The sequence below is a fragment of the Typopeltis vanoorti genome, chromosome 12 (genome assembly GCF_054136105.1).
Source record: "Typopeltis vanoorti isolate ZY-2024b chromosome 12, IOZ_Tvanoo_1.0, whole genome shotgun sequence".
In the NCBI taxonomy this organism is placed as follows: domain Eukaryota; kingdom Metazoa; phylum Arthropoda; class Arachnida; order Uropygi; family Thelyphonidae; genus Typopeltis; species Typopeltis vanoorti.
Genome location: NC_143560.1, coordinates 20,746,967 through 20,771,523, shown reverse-complemented (window position 1 = coordinate 20,771,523; position 24,557 = coordinate 20,746,967). Strand labels below are relative to the sequence as shown.

Here is a 24,557-nt window from a genome sequence, read left to right as displayed (position 1 = left end):
CTTCTGTTGTGATTTTGATAAAATATGATTAAACTTTGTGGGTAATTATGTCTTGTTTCTTGTTGGTTAACAAGAAATAGGAATTTTTTACCATTTCTTATGTCAAAAAATGGATAGTGGTGGTATGTTACATGGATCCTTCTTCCTATGCGCATTGGTTTTCTGTGGACAGAATAGTGAAGCTTATTCTATTAAGAAACTCTAGGAAAGTATCTAAAAAGCCAAGGATCTGTGTTCAGATGATTGGCAAAGTTATGCAATTGTTTTGCCAAGCAAACCCATATGATGAATGCATTATCCACATAATGTAGAGAAAGTTTAGGTTGTAATCCATAATTCTTCCCAGGGACTGTTCTTCAAATGATTCCATATTAGCTAAAAGTGACAAGCCCATTGCTTTCTAGGCCTTCTTTTTATTGTAGAATTTATCTTGGAATTGGAAGAATGTATTTCCTTTTCTTTATTGTTACATATTGATCAGCTTTCATTTTGATAAATTATGGAGATTACTATCATGTTAAGAATAATTATTTTAATTTCTGGATATTTTACCTTTCATATGGAGGTCATCATCTAGGGTACACTATCCACACACATATATATACAGAGACAAGCTACATTACAATTATAATAGTATGCTAAAGTGATAATGATTTGATCAACTGTCATTCATTCTACTGGCCTGGCCTCAAGTAAAAAAAAAAAAAAAAAAAAAAAAAAAAAAAAAAAAAAAAAACATTACATCAAAGCTGAGATACAACACAAGGAACTGTGATGAAACTAGTCACTTTTAATTATTATGTTATCACCAAATAAACCCAATGTATTTCTCTTTATAATTGATTGAATACAATTGAATCAATTCTTGATGCTGTTCAGAAGATGCAGTTGATAATCTCTCTCTCAAAGTCTCACTGGCCATTGTGTGTATTCTACAGACATTTTCATTGGCACACTTCAGAAAAACTGGCATCAATTGTGTCCCAGTCACTGTACTTTTTTTTAAGGAAATTACAATATAGACTAATTGTTAATTATAATAAATTTAATGAATATTTCCAATATTTCAGCAAAGTCAAATTGCCATCATCAGGAAACAGTATAACATATATGCATGTACCAACAAGAGGGAAATTAGACTAAAGCATGGCAACCAAAGTGGATCCTAAAACCTTAAATATTTCCCCTATTTGGCTTAATGGGCATTTTTGTCTATTGGGCCGAAGCTTGGAGGATAAGTGCTTCCCAGATTTGGGACAATTTCAAGGCCAAGGCACATTCTAGGAATAATCTCTCATGTTTGCTGCAGTGCAGTAGAGTGGAGTGGCTTTCCTCTAGCATGTCTTGTGGTGGGTATCCAAAGCATGGTCAGCAAGTCCTGAGTGGCTATAGTACAGTATGTAATCCTTGTGTTTAGTAATTCTGATATTGGTTGATCTGCCTGTTTGCCCATGGTAAGACAATTTGCAACAGCAAGGAAACTGGTAAATACCTAGCAGGTCTAGAGATTGTAGATAGTCTTTGGTAGAGCAAATAAGGAATGCCAATTTCCTCTGTCTGTAAGTGGTAGTAATGCAAAATTTTTTTACAATTTTTGTTACTTTGCTGATGTAACCCAGATATATGGAATGGTGATAGATTTGGTGCAGGCTATTACGGGAGTAGTTTTTTTTAAATTTGGTGAAGAATTGCCACCATTGGATAAAAAGGTACTGAGGCCTTCTATTAGGCCAGCATAATCAAAGTATCCAGGAACAGGAGGCTGTTGTTGTTTTTATTTTCTAAAGTGATCTGAATCCTGGGATATTGGTTGTTCAGATGTGTTCCAAAATGTTGAGAACATCCAGGCCATGTGGCCAAATGGAGAAACTGCACTGCAGCAAATATAAGTACGTGAGGTTATTCCTAGAATCTGCCTCAGCCTTAAGAAACCATCTAAACCTGAATGAGTTTGGTTGCATGAAACTGCCCTAGATTTGGGAAGCATTCATCCTACGAGATTCAGCTCAACAGCCAAAAACATACATTTAGCCCACTACGGGTAGTAGAATTTTAGGCTCAACTTTGGTTGCCATTCTTTAGCCTTGTTTATCTATGTTTAATGCCTGCATGCTTGTCATACTATTGTATTGAGCCAGGCCCAGACGTGGAGATACCAGCAGAAGCAATAGCGAGGTCATCAAATTTATTATAGTCTAACCAAGTGAAAAATACACTTTCAGCATCTTTCTCTAAATCCAGAGTAATTTAATAAAAAGGTGGCCCACCTTTCGGCAACTTCTATAGATAAAGATGACCTCGCTATTGTTTCTGCCTGATATCTCCACATCTGGGCCTGGCTCCCACTGAAGAGACCTCAATAAAGGTCGAAACTAGTCTGGGTAATGGCCCTTCCATTAATGCATAATATTATACATATCCGCAAGGAGATGTGTTTTGCATTATGGGAGATACTGAGATAGGAGTGATGTTAGCTTGGTCCACCTTTGCAACGAGTTGCCTGGTGTTGTACCACCTTACCCCAGTCCTGAAGATACTTTCAGGCGCAAACTTTGTTTGCTCACACTTGGATAAAGGATTAAACTAAATTTATTATAGTCTAACCAAGTGAAAAATAAACTTTCAGAATACAAATGTTTAGGCACCTACTTTACTGCAGATGGAAAGCAAGATAAAGAAATAAAAATAAGAACAGTAATAGCTAAAGATGCATTCTGGAAAAATAAAGATCTGCTCAGAAGTTCTTTGAGTATCGAGACAAAGAAAAGAATGATAAGAATATTAGTGTGGCCAATTTTCACATATGGAAGTGAGACCTGGATATTCAAGAAGAGAGTAAGACAACAGATAATGGCCTTTGAAATGTGGTGCTATAGGAGAGTTCTGAAAATCCCATGGACAGAACATGTGACTAATACAGATGTCCTACAGAGAATGAGAACACAGAGATCTTTATTACAGGAAATGATCCAGAGAAAGATGAGATTGCAGAACATGTACTGAGAGGCTCAGCAGGACAGAGGATACTCACAGTTTTAGAAGGAAAAATTATGGGAAAATGATCAAGAGGCAAAAAACGAAGGACATGGCTTGAAGATATAACATCATGGACAGGATCACATGGCTATGCAGAAACAAAATGGAAAGCCACCAACAGAGAGAACTGGAAGGACATGGTGCTGCACCCTCTCACTGAGGAAGCTACATGATGAAGAATGAATCCCATCCAGTCTGTCTACAAAATTTCTAAAAAAATAAAAAAAAGAATGCATTACTACCACTACGTTTACCAAGTTCCTTGTAGTTGCAAATGTTCTACTATGGCCAAACAGGCAGAATAGCAAATATCAGAATTGCTACACACAATGACTACATCCTATTCCACCACTATAGCCACTCAGGACTTGCTGACCATGCTTTGGATGCCCACCACAAGGTATTGGAAAGAAAGCTGCACTGCAGCAGATATGTCTAGTCTACATTGTAATTTCCTTTAAAAAAATATCCAACATATAAGCCTTTTTTTTTACCACACCCATCATGTCCCTATTTCTGCCAAACCGACAGTAACACTTGCAACAACTGCTCAATATTCTTTGACAGTTGAACTGCCAATTCACCAAACCAGTTACTCCCATTCATCTTTCATTCTATTTACTGTGGTTCCTTAGAACAGTGTTCTCCATAAAATATTCACCAAACACTACAACCTCCGACTCTTCAAAAATAAAAATATCAGCAGATTACTTTTTTTCTTAACCCCCGCTTCACACATAGCATTGATTTGCTGTAGGCTTTGTGGGCTCTCGTGTGTGGGAATAATGTTAAAAAAAAAAAAAAAAAAAAAAAAATATCATAATCAAGCCCCTAATCATGAAATCACCACCATAGAATATTATCCTTGTACTCTTCCTTTTTTTCTTCATTAATGCTTTCCTTACTCTTCCCCTTCACCTCTCCATTTTGATCTGCTAGCTTCCAGGTAATCACACTAACTTTTGTCTTGTCTGTGAAAGATCATGTGAGCACACTTTTCTACTATTAATCTGCGTCACTATTTCTCCTTATCTTTTACATGTTCCATGTTATCTTCTTCCTTTCTTTGCAATTTTATCATTTGCACTTCATCTTCACTAGTTGTCTTCCTACCAAAAATTAATGACTTACATCTCAGAATAAAATTTATTCTAGAAAAACAATCTAGTAGCACTTTGTCATTTCTAGACTTTCTTGTTAAACAAGGAATAGATAGTGCTAACACCAGGGCTGTGCTTATGCATTTCCCGAAGTGGGCAGGACCTGAGGTCCTAGAGTGCTCAGCCCTCCCCTTTACAAAATGAATAAAGACAAATAAAAACAATCAATACAAGAAAACCTTGCTTAACGCGATTAATTAATCCATCAATTAATGCGCATTAAGTGAATACAGTAAGCAATAGGAATAATTGTAATTCATCAGCGTAAATTTGAAAAAAAAATTACAGTATAAACTATATTTAGAGAATAATATCACCAAAGTTAATAAAATGGGGGTGCTTAAGGGTCAAAGCTGTATAACTGAGAGGAGACCTCCACATAGCCTTTAAAGGAATGCGGAGAACCGACCAGGGCTTCTGACCTAATGTCCAATCCTCACCTTCTCGTGGTGCACCCTGTTGGGTATCTACTTTGATACTGAACGAATGAGGATGGGCTGGCAATTTGGGATTTAGCCGACCAAATTGTATTCTTATTGGTTAAACCAAAATAAAAAATGATGCTACAACATGACAAAATTTCATGCCGGCTGGTGCGTCGCCCGGTTAAACAAGGCCCCCATTGTTTTCGCCAGGGAACCAGGGTGAACTGCAAAAAGTCAGCTACTGGAACAAATCTGAAAACAAACCCCAACTCAACATCACCAGAGTTAAAGATCGGTACTATCAATGTAAGAAGCCTGAATGGCAAAGAAATGGAGCTAGCTGAGGAATTAGATAAGTACCAGATCGACATAATAGGGGTGACTGAAACAAAAAAGACCAAAACTGGTGAGATCTTTCTGAGCAATACGTACAAAATGTTATATTCAGGCAATGACAATCAAGGAAAAGAATGTTTCAACACAAAATACGAGGCTAATCTTCTTGAATGGCAGTCAGTCTCAAGTAGAGTAATGTTGGCAAATATGAGAATGGGGAACTGGACAATGAGACTTATTTGTGCCTATGGTCCCACAGAAGGTTCTACTAACTAAGGTAGAAGTGGAGGAATTTTTTGATGCTTTAGAAAAAGCAACTGACACAATGAAAAAGGAAAAGTTGGTCCTTGTTGGGGATCTAAATAGCAGAGTAGGAAATGATTGTGAGACATAAAAAATATTTTGGGAAAATTTGGAGAAAAGAGCAAAGCTAATAATAATGGCAAATATCTGTTGGATTTCTGCTCAGGACATGGACATGGTTATTACTAACACCATGTTCCAACATAAAAATGTGCACAAATTCACATGGAGAGAAGAAGCTAGGGATAAGAAAAGTCTCATTGACCATGTTATTGTTGATAGTGATGTTTTCTCCCTGGTGCAGGACACCAGAGTGTACAGACGATTTGAAATTGGAAGTGATCACTAATTAGTCTTGAGCAGAATATAATTGAATTTCATATTGAAAAAAATAACATGCAAGAAAGTTTTAAAGCAAATAAAAGTTGAGCAGCTCTCAGATGTGAACTGTAGACTAAAATACACAAAGATTATTGAAGAAAAAATGAAAGAGTATGAGAACAAGAATCAAACCTTGGAGATTCAGTGGCAAACTCTGAAGAAACCATTGATTGATTCTGCCAGAGAGGCATGTGGTGAGGTTGTCTGCAAGGATAAAAAAATCAGAACTCCATGGTGGACACAGGAAGTTAAAGAGGCAGTGAAGGAAAAGAAGAAAGCATATCAAAAGTTCCTGTCAAATAAGTCAGCTTTTACTCTTACAGAATACAGAGACAAATGTAAGAAAGCTAAACAGTGTGTAAAACTAGCTAAACAAAAGTCATGGGAGGACTTTGGCAAGAATATAGAAAATAAATATCAAGAAGGTGGCAAAATATTCTGGAGGTTGTTGAAGAAGCTTAGGAATGGAGGACAGAGTGCTGTAAAAGGAATTAGAGATGATAAAGGTGAAATGAAAACAGGAGAAAAAGATATCCTTGAAGTATGGAGTAATTACTTTGAAAAACTGCTAAATGAAACAAGCAGTGATAACAGCACAGTGATAAAAAAACACTGACCAGGCATGCAGTCAGGAATACATATCCATACTTGAAGTAGAAAAAGCCATCAAAGGCTTGAAATGTGGAAAGGCAGCAGGAGTAGATGATATTCGACCAGAAATGCTGAAGTATGGTGGTATAAGAGTCTTACAGTGGCTGCACTGCATAGTTCAGAAAGCCTGGACAGAGGGACGAATTCCCGATGATTGGAGTAGAGCTCTCATAGTACCCATATATAAAAAGGGAAATAAAACTGAATGTGAGAATTACAGAGGTATTTCCCTACTGAGTGTTCCTGGCAAGATCTATGCAAGTATACTTGAGAAACGGTTGAGAAGAATTGTGGAAGAAAAGCTTGTTGAAGAACAAGCTGGATTCAGGCCAAATAGAGGCTGTCAGGATCAGATCTTCACTTTACGACAAATAGTCGAGAAAGCATGGGAATATAACAAAGATATGTATTTAAGTTTTGTCGATTTGGAAAAGGCATATGACAAGGTGCCAAGAGAGAAGCTATTCAATACGCTGCAGTTATATGGTGTCAATGGGGCATTATATCAAGCAATACTTAGTCTTTATTTGAGTTGTGAGTCAGCAGTTAGAATTGAAGGAAGTACAGGAAGATGGTTTAATGTTAAATCTGGTGTGAGACAAGGATGTACATTATCCCCTCTGTTATTCATTATCTATATGGATCACATTATGAAGGAATGTGGTATTAAACCTGATATCAAAATTGGAGATGTTAATGTCAGCTCTTTGCTTTATGCGGATGATGTTATACTTCTAAATAAATCCGCTACAAGTCTGCAAGATTCTCTGACTAAATTGAATAACAGTTGTAATAGATACGGTATGAAGGTCAGCAATAAAAAGACAAAGACAATGAAAATAGGCTGAATCATTGAAAATGTCAACTGTGTTGTGAATGGAGAACCTGTGGGACAAGTAAAACATTTCAGCTACTTAGGCACAATTTTTACTGAAGATGGTAAACTAAATATAGAAATAGACAACAGAATCAGCACAGCTGGTATCGTGGGAAGTCAATTGAATAAATTCATATGGAATAAGAAAGAAATTAGTCGGAACACTAAATTAGCTGTATACAAGACAGTGTTCAAACCAATTTTAACTTATGGATCTGAGAGCTGGGTCAGAAGTAAAACACTTGACCGAAGACTAGAGACCGCAGATATGAGAGTCCTGAGAAAGATTAGAGGCGTGAACAGATGGCATCAATGGCAATATCATATTAAAAATGAGGATATTAGGAAAGAAATTGACATTGTCAGCATCCAGGAATGTGTTAGCAGAGCTAATCTCAGATGGTATGGTCACTTAAATAGAATGGGAGAGGAAAGATTAGCAAAACAAGTGTTCTCTGCCAGGTTGGCAGGAAAACGACCCAGAGGAAGACCAAGATATAGGTGGATTGATACGGTACAAAGTGCCTTAGACGATAGAAATATAAGATCTGATAATGTTGGAGTCTTGACAAGTAACAGACTGATTTGGAGGAAAATTGTAGATAGGAAGTTAGTAATGATGTAGTTTTTTCATGTAGTACTGTCATATCCTGTACATGGCAGGAATTTGATGATGATGAAGTTAATAAAAATCAATTGCTTAAATTTTTATTTAATGTCTAAACATTTGATTGAGCTATCTTTTTACAAAAAACTTAAGTAAAAATGTTTGAAAAGTGCCTGACTTTTTATCTTGTCAGGCAGTTTGTGATCGCTTTATCAAGATGTTGACAGACATCGAAACTTCGTTACATATCAGGATCAGCATCAAACAAAATTTCCTTAGCATGCCCAATGTGGTTGAAAACTAGCTCAAGTTCTTTTGAAGTCAGCTTCTTAGTCGTAACATTCTCTTCTTGTTCACACTCATTATTATTATTATTATTATTATGTGACACCTCCAGGGAGTCCAGAGACTCATCGAGGGAGAGTGTGACAACTGCATCAAACTATTGAATCCCTTCCAACTACTAACAACGCTCAAACTTGCTTAACTTTTTGTGTGAGCCATTAGTAGCAGAGACTCTACCAATCGACCAACCTTTGCTGGCATCTTCTTCTTCATAATGCACGCTGTTCTTCTAGTTGAAGGAGATCATTCTCGCTTAAATGTTCTGAATGGGAATCAAGCAAGTTTCTCATGTCTGCATTATCCAGTTCATTAAATCTAAGTTCTTTTCCAATTGTGCTGATTTCTTCAATAATGTTAGATCTTGGATTTTGTGCACGATAAACTAACACAGGCTTCAGTTTAAAGTTGCCTTCTGCATTGCCTCCTAATAAAAGCATAAGACAATCTTTAGATACTTTGTATCCTGGTTGAGATGCTTCAGTTTTAGCTAGGAAAGTTTTTGTTGGCATATGCTTCCAAAAGAGACCAATTTTGTCAACGTTGAATATTTGACAATCATCATAATCACCCTCCTGAATTATCCTTTGCAATTCTTCAGGAAACTTGGCTGCCGAATCTTTATCAACACTTGCAGTTTCTCCAGTTATTCTTAGATTATGCAGTGCAGCTCGATTTTTAAGACAGTCAAACCAACCTAAACTTGCAGTAAAACTTTCACATTCCTCTTGAAATTTAGTGTCTTTCAATGAGGTAAAAATATTGAGAGCTTTTGCCTGAATATTCCCTGTACAGGTATTCATTTTTTTTTTTATTTTTTTTTTATTTTTTTTTTTATTTATTATAATCCTCAATCCAGAGTGATAGAAGATGCTCCATCTCGATCATTAAGTGGCTTCTATTTCAAATGATTTGCATGCTTAAAGAAGCAGTAGCAACTTTTTCTTGTTCTGTGTATTCATTACTCTTATTTAATATAGTTTCATGTCTCTTAATGACTTCCAGCTTTTCCACTCGCTGCAGATTGACAAGAAAAAACAAATTGTGCATAACTTAAAATTTCACATAATAAAAAAATCGAGTTAACTGATTATCACTCACATAAAGCAGGAAATAGTATCATTTCACTCAGTCGTGCTAAATGATTTTTGCACACGTCGAATTCACGTTAAGCGAGGTTTTCCTGTATATATAAAAACTTTTATTACGTTTATTAAAAAAAATTAATCTAAATAAAGACAATACATATCAAACACATATGATAAACTAGTGCTAAATAAAGACACTATAATTGTTTTTTCCTAGACTTCTCTTTTGCAAATGTCAAATTATTCACAACATCATTTTCAATAAATAATAGTGATAAGTTTGACATTTTATCTTGATGCAAAGAATTTCATAAATAATTTTTCATCTTTTTTTCCACAACCTGTTTGCAGTATGACTGCAAGCAGGTTGTGGATACAAAAAAATATGAAAATAAATAGTATTTGCATTCTTGTTTTAAAAACAGGGCATATGATCTATATTGACTTGAAGCAACAAACACCCTTTTTATGAGCTATATATATATATATTATAATGATATAGGACATTGGACAGAAAACAATCATAATTTTTTTTTTTAATTATTTATACCTTAAATTCTTAAATTTTAAATCTCATTGTTTGGAGCCCTTAAATTGGCCTACTTTTTCGGTATCCCCAGCTAGAGTATCATGCACCTATGCATAAGTACGGCCCTGGCTATCGCCATACTGTTACATTCACCAAACATCATCCTTCATAAAAGTGCAATATAATGTTACTGATGTTAAGAGTCCCCAATGTCCGTTATTTTTAATAAAAATTGTTATTATTAAGCCAACCATTTTTCTCCTCAATCTACAAGAAAGAGGTTTCCACAACCTGTTGGTGTCATTCGAAGAGCCAGCTAACCACTCTATTATCCATTTCTGTGTTACATAGCTTGTACATCAACTTATGCGGTAATCTATCAAATGCCTTTTCACAGTCCAAGAATATCATTGTGTGAACTCTCTTATTCCACATATTTGTCAGCTTATCATAAAATGCAAGTAGATTGCTAAAACAAGACCCATTTTGGCTATCATACAGAATTGTACATCCATCAACCCAATTGGGTGTTCTATTCCTAGCAGTTTCTTCAATACCTTGGTCACAACTATAGATATGCAGACTGAATCTGTAATCAGAAAGTTCTGTTCAATATATCTATAGTTATAACCAAGGTATTGAAGAAACTGATGATAGTACCACTCCACAAGTATGGGAGTGGTACTATTTTGCTTTCTCTCCATTTCTTAAGAACCTCTCCCACTACAATATTTTCATTGAATAACCAGGTCAGGAGTGCTGACTTCTGCACATTTCTTAAAATGTGGTTATACAATATCAATTTCCACATTATTAACATCCAAAACAATTAGCACTTGATACATCTCTAATTCTTTCACCTCTAATTGCTTTATTTGCCTCCCATTTGGTTGTTTTACAACATTCTATGTGTATGTTATACTAAATAATTCTGCTACACCATGATCACGATACTACCATAACTGTCTGTCAATATTACCTTTCATAATTATTCTTCCTCTTACTGGGCACATAGCAGAATTCCCTTGAATTATCTTTGATTGTTGACTGGCCTTCTGTTGACTGGCCGAACTTCTCATACTGCACGTTTTCTTACTTTACCGTCCTAGCTTTCCTTTTTATATTCCTTATGCACCTGATCATAAGATTCATCTGACTAACTATCTTGTTCCTCTTCAGCATCTTCTACATCTGGTATCAATAAACTGGTCTATCATTGGAACAAGTGCATCAATAAATTTGGAGACTTTGTGGAGAAGCAGTGCATGTTCACTTATTTCTTGGTTTATAATTTCAACTTTCTATTATAAAACATTCTCAGGAAAAAAAAGAAAAATGTGTTACCTTACTCTTTGGAACCCTCCTGTAAACATGCAAACAGTCAGGTAATGGGGAGGGGGGGGGGGTAAATTAAATTTTAGCTGCCAGCTGCATACCACAGCTGGCAGCTAAAACATCATCTTCATATTAGAATGTTTGCTATGAAGGTGATGTTTTAGCTCATTATGAGACATAATGAATTAAAACATCATCACTTTTGTATATCAAACATTTTGAAATTAGAAACTCAAAGAAAATCACTTTTCACAAAATCATGAAAAGAATTTTCTAGCATTGTAAAGTAGCCAATAGCCTCTTATAATTTTCATTATTTATTCATTAAAATAATGAAATTATTTATTTTAATGAATAAATAATGCAAGTTATGCCACTTCCATAGTGCAAGTGGTAGCTACAACATCTTTTGGTTGGAGTGACCTCAGCCCATTTCCCATCTAACATACCAGCAGTGTTTTATGGTGACTTTTCAAGTTAGTCTAGTTAACCCGTCTCATATAGAAGTGACAGGTTACTGGAAAACTGGCTAAAGAATATGTGCATCAACAGATTGTCTGTAAATTAAATGCACTGGAAAAGATAGGATAAATCACGCTGTGAGCCACCAAAATTATGCCGATAAAACAGCTAAGTTGGAGAACTTATATTACCAAGTTGATAGATGATGCTTCATTTTTTAGAAAAACTCGTATTCACATTTCATTTAGGATGACAGTTCTTTTTCTCTCATCAAAAAGACAATCCAACCAGGGAATTCACTTAGTTTGATACTCATAACAGACAATTTTCATAGAATTAACTATCCTCTGATGTCATTTATTAAGTTTGTATGAAGCCAAATTACTTATCTGTTACACGCCATTGGTCCTACTGCCTAAAGGAAAATATCATGGTATTTAGTTAAAAAAAAAAAAATTAAACAATTAAATTTTATTTTATATTTATTGTAATTAAAATTATAATTTTATTTATAATTGTTTATAATTGTAAAATCCACAAAGACCAAAGGAATAGTATCTGCAATTGTAGTGAATTATCGAACTCTAAAATATGATTTAATTAACTAGACCAATTGGATCACAGCCACCTCTCTTACCCTCGAACACCTGTACTGTCAGCAAAACCAATGCCATTGATGATATGAAGCTTTGGTATGATAGTTTATTATAATGATCAAGTTTACTATGTTCACTATAGTGAAACTGTCATAGTATTTTAATTTAGTATGATCAGATTAAATACTATGGATTATAGGTGGATTACTACTATAATTAATTATAGTTTTTTTTCCCTCCATTATTTAGATGTGCAGTTTTCAAGCTCGTCCTATGCCTGATTTCAAACCTTCTGAAATAACTATTAACAAAAAACCTCTTACACAAATACAACCTTTTAATCTTTTATCTGAACAAAAAAGAGAGGAAAATATAGCCAAATGGCAAAGTATGGTAAATATATAATTTGATATTTATTATATATATATATATCTATGTGTATGTTTGTGTTAAATTTAAGTAGTATTCTTATGAATGTTGAAATCGTTCTTGATTATCTTTCAGATAAAAATTATTTCTCACACACATTGATGTCTACTGGAATAAATACACATCTACAGATAATAAATATTAACTATATTTAGTTAATAAAGTATTATGTCAATACTTTGCCTTGGTAACCAAAGTGTTTATTCTTCTTCTTCTTGCTTTAAGCTTCAGCTTGTTGTGCCTTCAATACAGGTAGTCTATCCATTGCTTTTTTTTTTTTTTTTTGGTCTATCAACTGGTCTCTTCATATTTGGTTTCCAGTCTCTTGCTAGTTTTCTTTTTGGGTCCATCCTATTACCATGTTGATTCGATTCCAGTCTTTTCTTTTTAATCCATATGTTTATTGGATGTAATTGACATCTTCATAAATGTTTTCATTTCACATGTTTATTTATCTGTTGTATTTTTGATGTTCCTATTCTTGTTTCACATGATTATGCCAATATTGGTCAGACTACTGATTTATATATTCTTACTTTTATTTCTTTTGTTAGATCTTTATTTTTCCATATAGCTGAATTTAACATTCTGATATTTTATTAGCCTTCAGGGATTGTTCTTTTACTTCATCATGTTATATTTTCACTCACAGTTCTTCATAGGTATTTAAATTTCATTACCTGTTCCAGTATTTTTGCATGTACCATTGTTTTTGATTTCTCTGTTGATATTTGCATGTCAAAACTTCTGTGTATCTGTTAGAGTTTGAATAATTGCTTTTGGAAGTCATCTTCATTTTCTGCAAGTAATGCATCATCTGCTTATAGCCAAATTTAAATTTTCTTTTTTTAATTTTATTCCATTTAATTTATATTTCTTAAATTCTGTATTTCTTGAATTATGTTTGGTTAAATATACATATGTAAAATTTTGAATAAAAGAAGTTTTTGTAATAAAATACCTTTATGCAGATTTTACAAGTATGCTAAGTCCCACTAAAATACTTGTGTATTAATAAAAAAACTTGGTGTAATTGAAATGGAAATAATGGTTTTTTTTTAGTTATTGAATATTGTAATATCAAAAGTTTTGTGTAAGAACAAAGGAAATTACAAGGTAAATTGTCTCTAAGTATACCTCTAGGTCAATTAAAATTCCAGACAGATTAAAGGATTAAGTCATGACCTGAGGCCACTGCAAACGCGAAGGTCGACATTACATGGGGTTTCCTGTCTAAATGCATTGATCGACGAGGGTGACAGGTGCAGAACATCAGGATACCCCCGGGGACTATGATGTAAGAAAAACGAAGGTCATCGGAACCATATAAATAGCAGTTTGCTGCGTCAGTAAGTGCCTTCACTTCACAAGTCAGTAAGTGAAGGCACTTACTGACTTGTTTGGTATAGTCTGTTCCTGGGAGTTCGAGTACTTTCCGGAGTGGAATTTCTGTTCGTGGGGCAAGAAGTCACATGGAGTTCCGACAAGAGAGTTCGGATTCATGATGGTATCAAGGGCAACATAAGCCGAGGAGTTTAGAAGAAGGTACGATGCTTGTTAAAGGCATCTGAGCTTCACTAGAATCGTGGTGATATATGGTGATGAATCGTTTTCCGATTCAGAGACCTGTATTCACGAAGCAAAGGCCAGAAGAATGATGCAACTAAGGCACATCGTATTAGGTGGAACCAGATGCCGAACTTCCAAGTCGTAGGAATTAAATTGTCCGCCGATAACAAGAAAGAAGTCTTGCAAATTTCGAAAAAGATGTTCAGCTACAGTGATGAGGTCTAATGGAATTAAGAAGAGATAATCAGCTATAGAGGACCAGGCTTCGTGAAAAGTAAGAACTTTCCATTATTTAGTCAGAAAGAAACTTAGATTGTGACTGTGGTTTGAATTGATGGTATTGTTTTAAAATTAGAGTTGCAGGACTTTAGGCCTTAAGCCGACAATTGAATTAATTTACCCTATGTAAGAGAAAGCCTAGCTGAATTGTATAGTGAATCTACTTGTATTTAATTGTTGTAGTCATTCCTTAAGGCCAAAGTTTTACATGTTGACAATCTGATTATATGTATAGTTAAGAAACGGGGATAAATTTCTAGACAAGTAGTCCTGCTGAGATTCAGATGATTGTGAGATATGATCGTATAACTTATATTGAGTTGTTAGATAATGCATACATATTAGATTTAAGTCAAATTAATTTGTGTAATTGTTTCTTAGTGATGAATAAATTGTTTTCTTGTCAAAATAACTTGCCTGATCTCCAAGTCCAATGCGCTACTCATAAAATTGAACCTATGTATCTTAAAGTAGATATTGCCACGACTGCAGAGTAAGAAATATTTGTAATTTGGTATAAAGATAAGTTGGAAAGGAAGGAGTTGTGTGTCATATTGGGTGTTCTATTCTTCGGAGGGAGATTCTCCTCTTATCCTAGAAATTTGGTGGTGCAGCTGACTAACAAACAAATTTTCCAAAATTTAATTTGGAATAAACAACAGTAACTCAGACGAAGAGATTGGCTCCAGCCCGAGGCACTTTCTTTGTTCTTGCACACATGAGTCTTACTAATTGCGGCCGCAAGATAGAGGTAACGTAACTGACGATACGTCAGAGTTAAGAAGATAAGTTTCAAACGAGAAATCGTAAAATTTAACAAAGGACCAGCCGAACAAGAATTAATTAATTAGAAAACAATTTAACAAATAAAACACCATATATTTTAACACATGATTATGTATTTTTTTTTTAGTTATTTTAGAATTATAGCCATTTAGTTTCTTTGACAGGTTCCAGTTCTTGTTTTAGAGATTCTTTGGAAAAGCAAATCTTGTATGCTCTTGATACTAGGGATTTTATGATGCCATATTTTTGAGATGGGTGGTAGGCTAATGTATTGTGGATATAATGACATGAAAAAGTTGGTTTTAATAGACAGAAGTAGAAATTAATCCATCTCTCTTATGCTGGATGTGCACATCTAGAAAGGTACATCTACAAATACCTTTGATGGTTCTTTTTTCTAGTGTGAACTTTATACAAAGATGTAGGGTGTTGATTTTTTAGAAAAATGAGTTGAATTCTGGTTCTGTGCGACCCCCAAACACCAAAAACATGATCAATGTACTTCAGCCAAATTGTTGGTTTTGTGTCAAGAGAGATTCTTTCTTCTAGGTGTTCAAGATAAAAGTTGGCTAGGCTAGGTGAATGGGGGTGCAAAGCTCATTGCAGTTCCTTCCTCTTATTTATGTATTTTATCTTTCCACATGAAGTAACTAAATATATTAATTGTAAATTTGAATAAGTCCACTGTGTCGGATGGAAATTTTTAGGCTAGAAATTCAGTCATTATAGAAAGGGAAATAAACCTGAACATGAGGAAAAAAGTCTAAGAGAAACTTGAAAGGAAACTAGTGAAGAGCAAGCTGAATTTAAGCTTTGAACTAACTTCAGAGATTGTAAAGACCCAAATTTTACCTTACAATATTTGAGAAATTATTAAAATAAGAGACTAATTTAAAAAGTTCTGCCTAATGTACTTCTATTGTTAAACCAAGCATTTATTTAACAAAATATGCTTACAGGCCTTCGATACAATCTCCATTCGCCTTGTCACTGCTGACCAATGTTTGGATAAGTTCTGTTTTACTGTCAACAGCATTTTTTTGTTAATATGTTTGATAAGTTACTTATGCAGAAACATTGTCCATTTTGGTGAAGCATTTCTCAGTGGTTCTTTCAAATTAGGGAACAAATTGAAGCTTGGAAGAGGGAGGGAAGTAGGAAGCATTTGCTACCCCTCAATTTTCCAGATCAGATACCTCAGGTGAATAACTACAACAATATATGTTATGTTGTAAATGGATTTATTAACATAGAAATATATGTTTACACCTGATGATATATATATATCCACAACCATCAGTGGCAGCTTGGTCGAATAAAGCATTAAATGGTAAATTATGTACTTGTAATGGACACCTTGTCTTTCAAGACAGGTTTCGTAGTGCATGTGAATGTTATCTATCTTAAAGAACAAGGATTTGGACATCTGCTGAACATATTATGTAGTTTTATTCCTTAATTCATCAAGATTAGACGATGGGTCATAGAATAGCCATTCCTTCAACATACTTCAAATGAAGGCATCATGCAATGTGAGATCAGAACATGAAGGGTACGGGAATTCTATGAGCCTCCTAGGGAAGTGTTTTGATAAATATTCTCTAGAACCATGTGATGTGTGATAGGTTGCTCCATCCTGTTGGAATAATTGTGCACGAAAATGGAATGTCTTTTGCACAACACGTCCTGTGCAGATCCTGTGTGAACAGAACCAATACATTCTTGATGTAGTGTTTGCTATTCAAGATCACAGTTATGCCATGCCCAGAAACTGCATGCCATGCAGTGGCTTTTTGCTGTGAAGAGGTTTCTTTTGTACAAATTCAGGTCTCAGGAAACATGTAGGTTCATCGACTACTTAGATGGAAATGTGGTTCGTCAAAGAACTAAACATTATGGAGGAAGGACAGATCTTCATAGACATTGGCCTGCATGCATAAACAGTATTCCCACCATACAGCATAATCCGTTGCTGTTAAACACTGTGATCTACCTGAATGATGTACTAAAAGGCACCCAGCTCCTTAAGGATTCTCTGTAGTGACTGCCTCAGTATCCCAGGTTTTACATCTGTTCGGCATTGACTGCATTTTGGATATGGTAACACTTGCTCCAGCATATGCCAGTGATTCTCATTTGTATTACCAGTTCATAGTCTCTCTGAATATCCTTTGCATTGTGAACACTCCCAGTATGTTGGGGCACGCTTACGGAAATGATGAACAAACTGCTGCACACAAACATGTTTCTAGACTTGGACCATTTGCTCTACCAACTCTGTATAAACAAAAATAATGCTCAGCTATAAATGTCCTTTCTTCCCACCTCAACACCATTGCTACAGCTAAATATAATGGTGTAGATTCTACATGTGCTCTTCTATTAATGTGCATGCAGTTGAACGGCATATCTCATACTGCATATACTGAAGCGGGTTGTCGAAGGTCAGTACTGCTTTTTGTGCCATACCATATAATCAACATAATATACAGGGTGATTCTAAATTATTGTGGTGTTTCCCATGGCCTATAATTTTCAAACTGGAAACAACAAAATAAAACTGCTTACAGAATATGAAAGTGTAACTCAGAAAGTTTTATTTGGTAATGCTGTACTTGCCTGCATTGAAGTCTGGGAGATAATATGACATCATACTTAAAAATAGCGACTGTTCAAGACAAAGCAATGTGCCTACTTTGGTTTTTTGAAACAAAGTCCATTATCACAATGCAACGTCATTACAGAACTCGGTATGGAAAACATCCATCTTCAGATAATGCTATCTGACGTTGGTTAAAGCAATTTCAAGAGACTGGTAGTGTTCGGCACTAAAAGGGAGCAGAAAAACCAAGCACTTCACAGGAAGATGTTGATCAAATCTTGAAAGCATTTTATCAAAGCCCACAAAAATCAACTAGAAAAGCTTCTTTGCAGTTAGGTTATACCACAAACGATATGTTTGGAAGGTTGTTCATAACTACCTTTAACTCAGTGTCTACAAACTGCAGATTATGCAGGCTTTACAGCCAGATGATAAACTCCACTGTTTCCAATTTGCCCAAGCATTTGGTCAAAATTCAATGCTGATTGAAATTACCTTCTGAGATATATATTTAGTGATGAAGCAATGTTTTGCATATCACAGAGGGTAAATCATCATAACTACAGATTATGAGGATCAGAAAACCCTCATGCCATTCAAATATTTGAATAGATAGTCCATAGGTAAATATCTGGTGTGCTTTATCATGTTCAGAAGTTTTGAGGCCCTTATTCTTTGCAGAAAAAAACAGTGTTAGCTGTGAACTATCTGGACATGCTACAGCTGTATCTGTTACCCCAGATGGAAGATCATCAGCCAAATGTGGTATTCCAGCAAGATTGAGCACCGTTTAATTGGGCTCTTATTGTCTGACAATTTCTTGACATGCATTTTCCTGGGTGCTGGGTTGGGTGTGGTGGACTGATATTCTGTGGTATCAGAGCTCACCCAATATTGCGCTGCTTGATTTCTTCCTGTAGGGATGCTGTTTACCAGACCCCTGTGACTTCCTTTGATGAACTGAAGACCAGAATTGTTGTTGTGATAGAAACAGTTACACTGCAAATGGTGGAGAACACTTGGAGGGAAATTGATTATCACTGGACATCTTATGTGCTACAAATGTTGAAGTTGTTTAGCATTCTGCAGTTTTATTTTGTTGTTTCCAATTTGAAAATTATAGGTCATGGAGACCCCAACAATAATAATTTAGAATCACACTGTAATGAACCTTAACATAACATTTAAATAAGTTTTAAATCAGCAGTGAGAATGTAAAGGATAATGGTTTGTTATGCTGGGTGTAAGGTGGGATAGCGTTGTTAAATTGTGAATGAAACTATGTTGTGTAATATATTTTTTTGTCTTAATTCTATGTTGCCCTGAGAAGAATTATATTGAAATTAACCAGTTTCTTTTTTTTTTTGAGTAGTGAAGCGCAATTAACAGTAGTTCAGTTAAATCATTGAAGAATTTTTATTAATGTGTTCCACTGACGTAAATAAGTTAATTCATAAGTGTGCTCACAATTAATAGATGTATTGAAGATTGTATCTGGTAAGAGTAGTCATACTTGTTTGTTTATTCTAACATTAACATATCTTCGAAGTTCAAAGTCCGAAATAAGATTGCTTGGAATATTGTCTACCTTGATTAGTGCTGCCTGTGAATTTAAACATTAAGTACAGCTGATAGATATGTGGAGACTGATTAAATAAGAAGTTTTGTTTTATTAACTTGAGTTAAGAAAGCTTGTGATTTTGAAGCTGTGAATTGTATGTGAAAGTTTAGAACATTGAATTGGCATGAGTGACTTAACAAGATGTATTAAGTTGATTGTATTGTTTCATTTTTAAAGCAGAATTCTTGTATTTGTTATATATATCATATATTAAATGTTTATTTTGTTAATCTAAATATTGTGTTTGCCTGAATTCCCTTTTATTGCACCGTTCATAAATATTCGAATCTTGTAGGAACCCCAAGTGGAATAGTAAATAATTTGGCCTAAATAAATGAAGAGACTGCTAACTTAATTAAGAATTGATCCTACTATTTTATATAGACTAATCTAAAAATAGGGTGGCGCAGTATAATTATAAATTTCTCTACTTTTGGATCGGTGATCAATTTGCAATTAGTTGTTATATTGATAAGAGTGACTTGAACCAAGATGGCGGATTTAGAACATAATATGAAAATAGAACGTCACGACAGCGTGATATATTCACTGCTATTTATGAGTCTCTCCATAGCTCAGTCGGTATACAAAACCCTTTAGCCAAAAAAACCTGACTTCGATTCCCATCCATGACATGAGGAACCTTTATTTGGTCTCTTTCGACTAAAGGTGAGTTAGCCAGTTTCATATGGAGGTAAAGGGGTTTTTTTGCCCAGAAACTTGAATTTTTTCATCCCTCAGAACAGGCAAACTGGCCCCCATGAACACACACACATATAGATCTATAGTCATAAATTACATGCTTAATTCCTCATAGGAGGGCCCCAACTCATCCTAAGGGATGGAAGGAAATCCCATACAAGATAAATAAATACTGCTTTTTTAAGGACCACACTGTTAAGGATAGAGATATTAAACCTGATAAATTCAAATCAGAGATATTAAATTTAGTTCATTATTTTGTGTAGACGATGTCATCTGAAACTTCAAGAATCTTTAGCCAAATCACTTAATGCAACAGCTTGTATATATTGAAATCATCAATAAAAACATGAAACTAAGGCAATACAAAATCAGATAACTTCAACGCTAGTAAAACTCAGTTCTGTCTTATTTCTCACAAAAAAGAACCATTTTCCCCCAGCATTGTTTTCGATAACACTCAAATTCTCAGACAAGATGAAATTTCTCTTCTCGGAATTACCTTGACATCAAGCCTCTCCTGGCATAAACACATCACAACCATTGCATCCTCAACTTCCAAAAAACTAGGTTTTCTCTTTCGCTCAAGATGCTACTTCACTTCTAAACAGCTGTTAACACTATACAAGTCACAAATCTGCCCAACTCTCGAATACTGCTCTCACATCTGAAGTGGGGCTCCAAAAAGCTCCCTCAAAATGCTTGACTCAATACAGAGGAGAGCAATTAGAAAATGACCCATCCTTCACCAACTCCCCCACCCCCCAACACAAACGCTTTCACATAGATGCTTGGTCTCTGCAATCTGTATATTCTATAAATATTTCCATGGGAAGTGTTCATCTGAAACAGCATCGATAATTTTCCTACCCTGTACTAAGCCCATTGGAACACGTACAGCTGCCGCCCAACATCCTTTCACAGTACACCTCGAAACCCACAGAACAAGTTTCTTTTCCTCCTCATCCATCCCTGTTACTGCAGTACTGTGGAACAGTCTTCCCCCAGATATATTTCCCAAGGAATACAACATACAGGCGTTCAAATCAAATGTAAACAAGTTTCTCCTTTCACAACCCACCACCCATATACGGTACTAACGTACTATAGGTTGACCAGCCAACCTCCTGTATATGGGCCCAACATTAAAAAAAAAAAATTTTTTTTTAAATACATCTATTGTATTCTGAGTTGTGAAGAAATAGAACCAGGTTAAACATTTTTACTGTTTAAACACAATTTTTATTGAAGTAATGAAATGAATTACTAATTAATTAAATACGGGAATAGATAACTTGATATATAGGAACATATGACATGATAAACATGTGGACAGACTTATCTGTTCGTCGAACATGTTGTTTATTATTTTAACGGTATAATAGAACACAGAAACTAAGTAAATAATTGATTTATTAACTTGATGCTGATATTTCGCTGGTATTATAACCAGCATCTTCAGAGCACAAAAACACTGTTTGTCACAATACGCGAGACTAAAACAACATGGTGTACATTAACAAAATTGTAGCAGCAACACAAAGACTAGAGTCCTGATTTTGGCGCCCTCTATCTGGAAAAAAAAAAAAAAAAAAAAAAAAAAAAAAAACGCTATCATATATTGCTAGAGTCCTAGAAAAGTGCTAGTTTTTCCTTAATAAAAGATTGTTCTTAGAGGCGACAGAAGCCCTAAAACACACTCCAAATCTCAACAAATATGGCTGTATTAACTTGCCGAAGATCTGGGAGACAGTCATATTAAGGAAAAACTAGCACTTTTCTAGGACTCTAGCAATATATGATAGCGTTGTTGTTTTTTTTTTTTTTTTTTTTTTTTTTTTTTTTTTTTTTTTCAGATAGAGGGCGCCAAAATCAGGACTCTAGTCTTTGTGTTGCTGCTACAATTTTGTTAATGTACACCATGTTGTTTTAGTCTCGCGTATTGTGACAAACAGTGTTTTTGTGCTCTGAAGATGCTAGTTATAATACCAGCGAAATATCAGCATCAAGTTAATAAATCAATTATTTACTTAGTTTCTGTGTTCTATTATACCGTTAAAATAATAAACAACATATGACATGATAATTAATAAATAACATGAAATGGATTACAGGAAATCCTTGCTTAACACAATTAATTAATTCATCAATTAATGTGCGCTAAGTGAAATCGCATTAAACAAATGCAATAAACAATAAGGATTATTATACTTCATCCATCAGTTAGCATAAATTTGAAGAAAAAAAATACAGTATAAGCTATATTAGCGGATAAAATCATCAAGGTTAATAAAAACCAATTGCTTAAATTTTTTTTAATGTCTAAACATTTGATTGAGCTATTTTTTTACAAAATAAATAAGTAAAGATGTTTGAATCATGCTCTTTTTCATCTTATCATGCAATTTGCGATAACTGGCAATCGCTTTATCAAGATTTCGGCGGACTTCGAAGCTTCATTCCATATCAGAATCAGCATAAAACAAAATTTCATTAGCATACTCAATGTGATTGAAAACTAGGTCAGTTGCTTAAATTTTTTAAAAAATTTAGTCATAACAATCTCTTCTTGTTCGCACTCCTTATCTTCTTCATATGCACACTGTTCTTCTATTTGAAGGACATCATTCTCGCTTAAATGTTCTGAATGGGAATTGAGCAAATTTCTCACGTCTGCATTATCCAGTTCATTAAATCTAAGTTCTTTTCCAATTGTGCTGATTTCTTCAATAATGTTAGATCTTAGATTTTGTGCACGATAAACTAACACGGGCGTCAATTTAAAGATGCCTTCTGCATTGCCTCCTAATAAAAGTGTAAGACAATCTTTAGATACTTTGTATCCTGGTTGAGATACTTTGGTAGTGTTAGCATACGCTTCGAAAATAGACCAATTTTGTCAACGTTCAATATTTGTTGATAGTCATAATCACCTTCCTGAATTGCAATTCTTCACGAAACCTGGCCAAAGAATCTTTATCAGCAGTAGCAAATTCTCTAGTTATTCTTACGTTATGCAGTCCAGTTCAATTTTTAAAATGATCAAACCATCCTAAACTCGCAGTAAAGCTTTCATATTCCTCTTGAAATTTGATTGAAAAAAGCTCTTTCAGTGAGGTAAAAATATAGAAAGCTTTAGCCCATACAAAGAGGTATTCTTTTTTGGTTATAATCCTCAATCCAGAGTGATCGAAGACGCTCCATCTCGACCATTAAATGGCTTCTATTTTGAATGATCTGTATGCTTAAAGAAGCAGTAGCAACTTTTCCTTGTTCTTTGTATTTTTTGTTCTTATTTAATATAGTCCAAACTGTAGACTTGCTGTATCCCAGGTCTTGCACAATCATTGCATTACTAGCACTACTTTCATGTCTCTTAATGACGTCCAACTTTTCTCCTCGCTGCAGATTGTCGATAAAAAATTTTGCATAAAAAAAATTGTGTTAACTGATTAATCAGTGAGAAATAGTATCATTTCACACATTCACACTAAGTGATTATCGCACCTATCAAATTCGCGTTAAGTAAGGTTTTCCTGTACTTAATATAAATTTTTATCGTCATCATCATCAAATTCCTGATATATACCCTCAAGGGGTGTACAGGATATGATAGTACTACATGAAAAATTTACATCATTACTAACTTCCTATCTACAATTTTCCTCCAAATCAGTCTGTTAAATGTCAAGACTCCAATATTATCAGGTCTTATATTTCTGTCTTCTAAGGTACTTTTTACTGTATCAATCCACCTATATCTTGGTCTTCCTCTGGGTCTTTTCTCTGCCAAACTGGCAGAGAACACTTGTTTTGCTATTCTTTCCTCTCCCGTTCTGATTAAGTGACTATACCACCTGAGATTAGCTCTGCTAATGCATTACTGGATGCTAACAATATCAAGTTCTTTCCTAATATCCTCGTTTTTAATATGATATTGCCATTGATGCCATCTGTTCATGTCTGCAGTCTCTAGTCTTTGGTCAAGTGTTTTACTTCTAACCCAGCTCTCAGATCCATAAGTTAAAATTGGTTTAAACATCATCTTGTATACAGCTAATTGAGTGTTTTGGCTATTAATATAAAATTTTCCTCCTAGTATCAAGGGTATCTTTAGTATGACTTCTAAATTAAACAAGAACCAAAACTGGTATATTCAACAACGACATGTTAACTGCATGTACATGATATAGTGTCATGGTCTAATTATATTAAGGTTCTAGTAAAAATGTAACATTAACAAGATTTAATATCAAATAAAATATAATTAAGTTTAAGGTAATTCTGGAGTTTGTGAAGAACTCTTTCCCATAAGAGAGATAATTTAAGTTCATCATTTCTATTTAGATTTGCTCAATGTATCAAGGTCTCAAAACTCTCTTTATGTAGATGTTCCAGGACATTATTACTTTTATTGAGAACCTTAATTTTCTTCCAAAGA

The 24,557-nt window shown here is 34.6% G+C and overlaps 1 protein-coding gene across 1 annotated transcript in view; it reads left to right on the top strand.

Annotated features, from left to right (window-relative positions):
- Nucleotides 1-24,557, top strand: part of LOC150100619 (targeting protein for Xklp2 homolog) — a 293,999-nt gene that overhangs the window by 242,900 nt on the left and 26,542 nt on the right. The window contains exon 12 of the mRNA XM_090401739.1: nucleotides 12,378-12,521. Coding sequence (XP_090257865.1) covers nucleotides 12,378-12,521 — 144 coding nt within the window. The remainder of the gene's footprint in view (nucleotides 1-12,377; nucleotides 12,522-24,557) is intronic.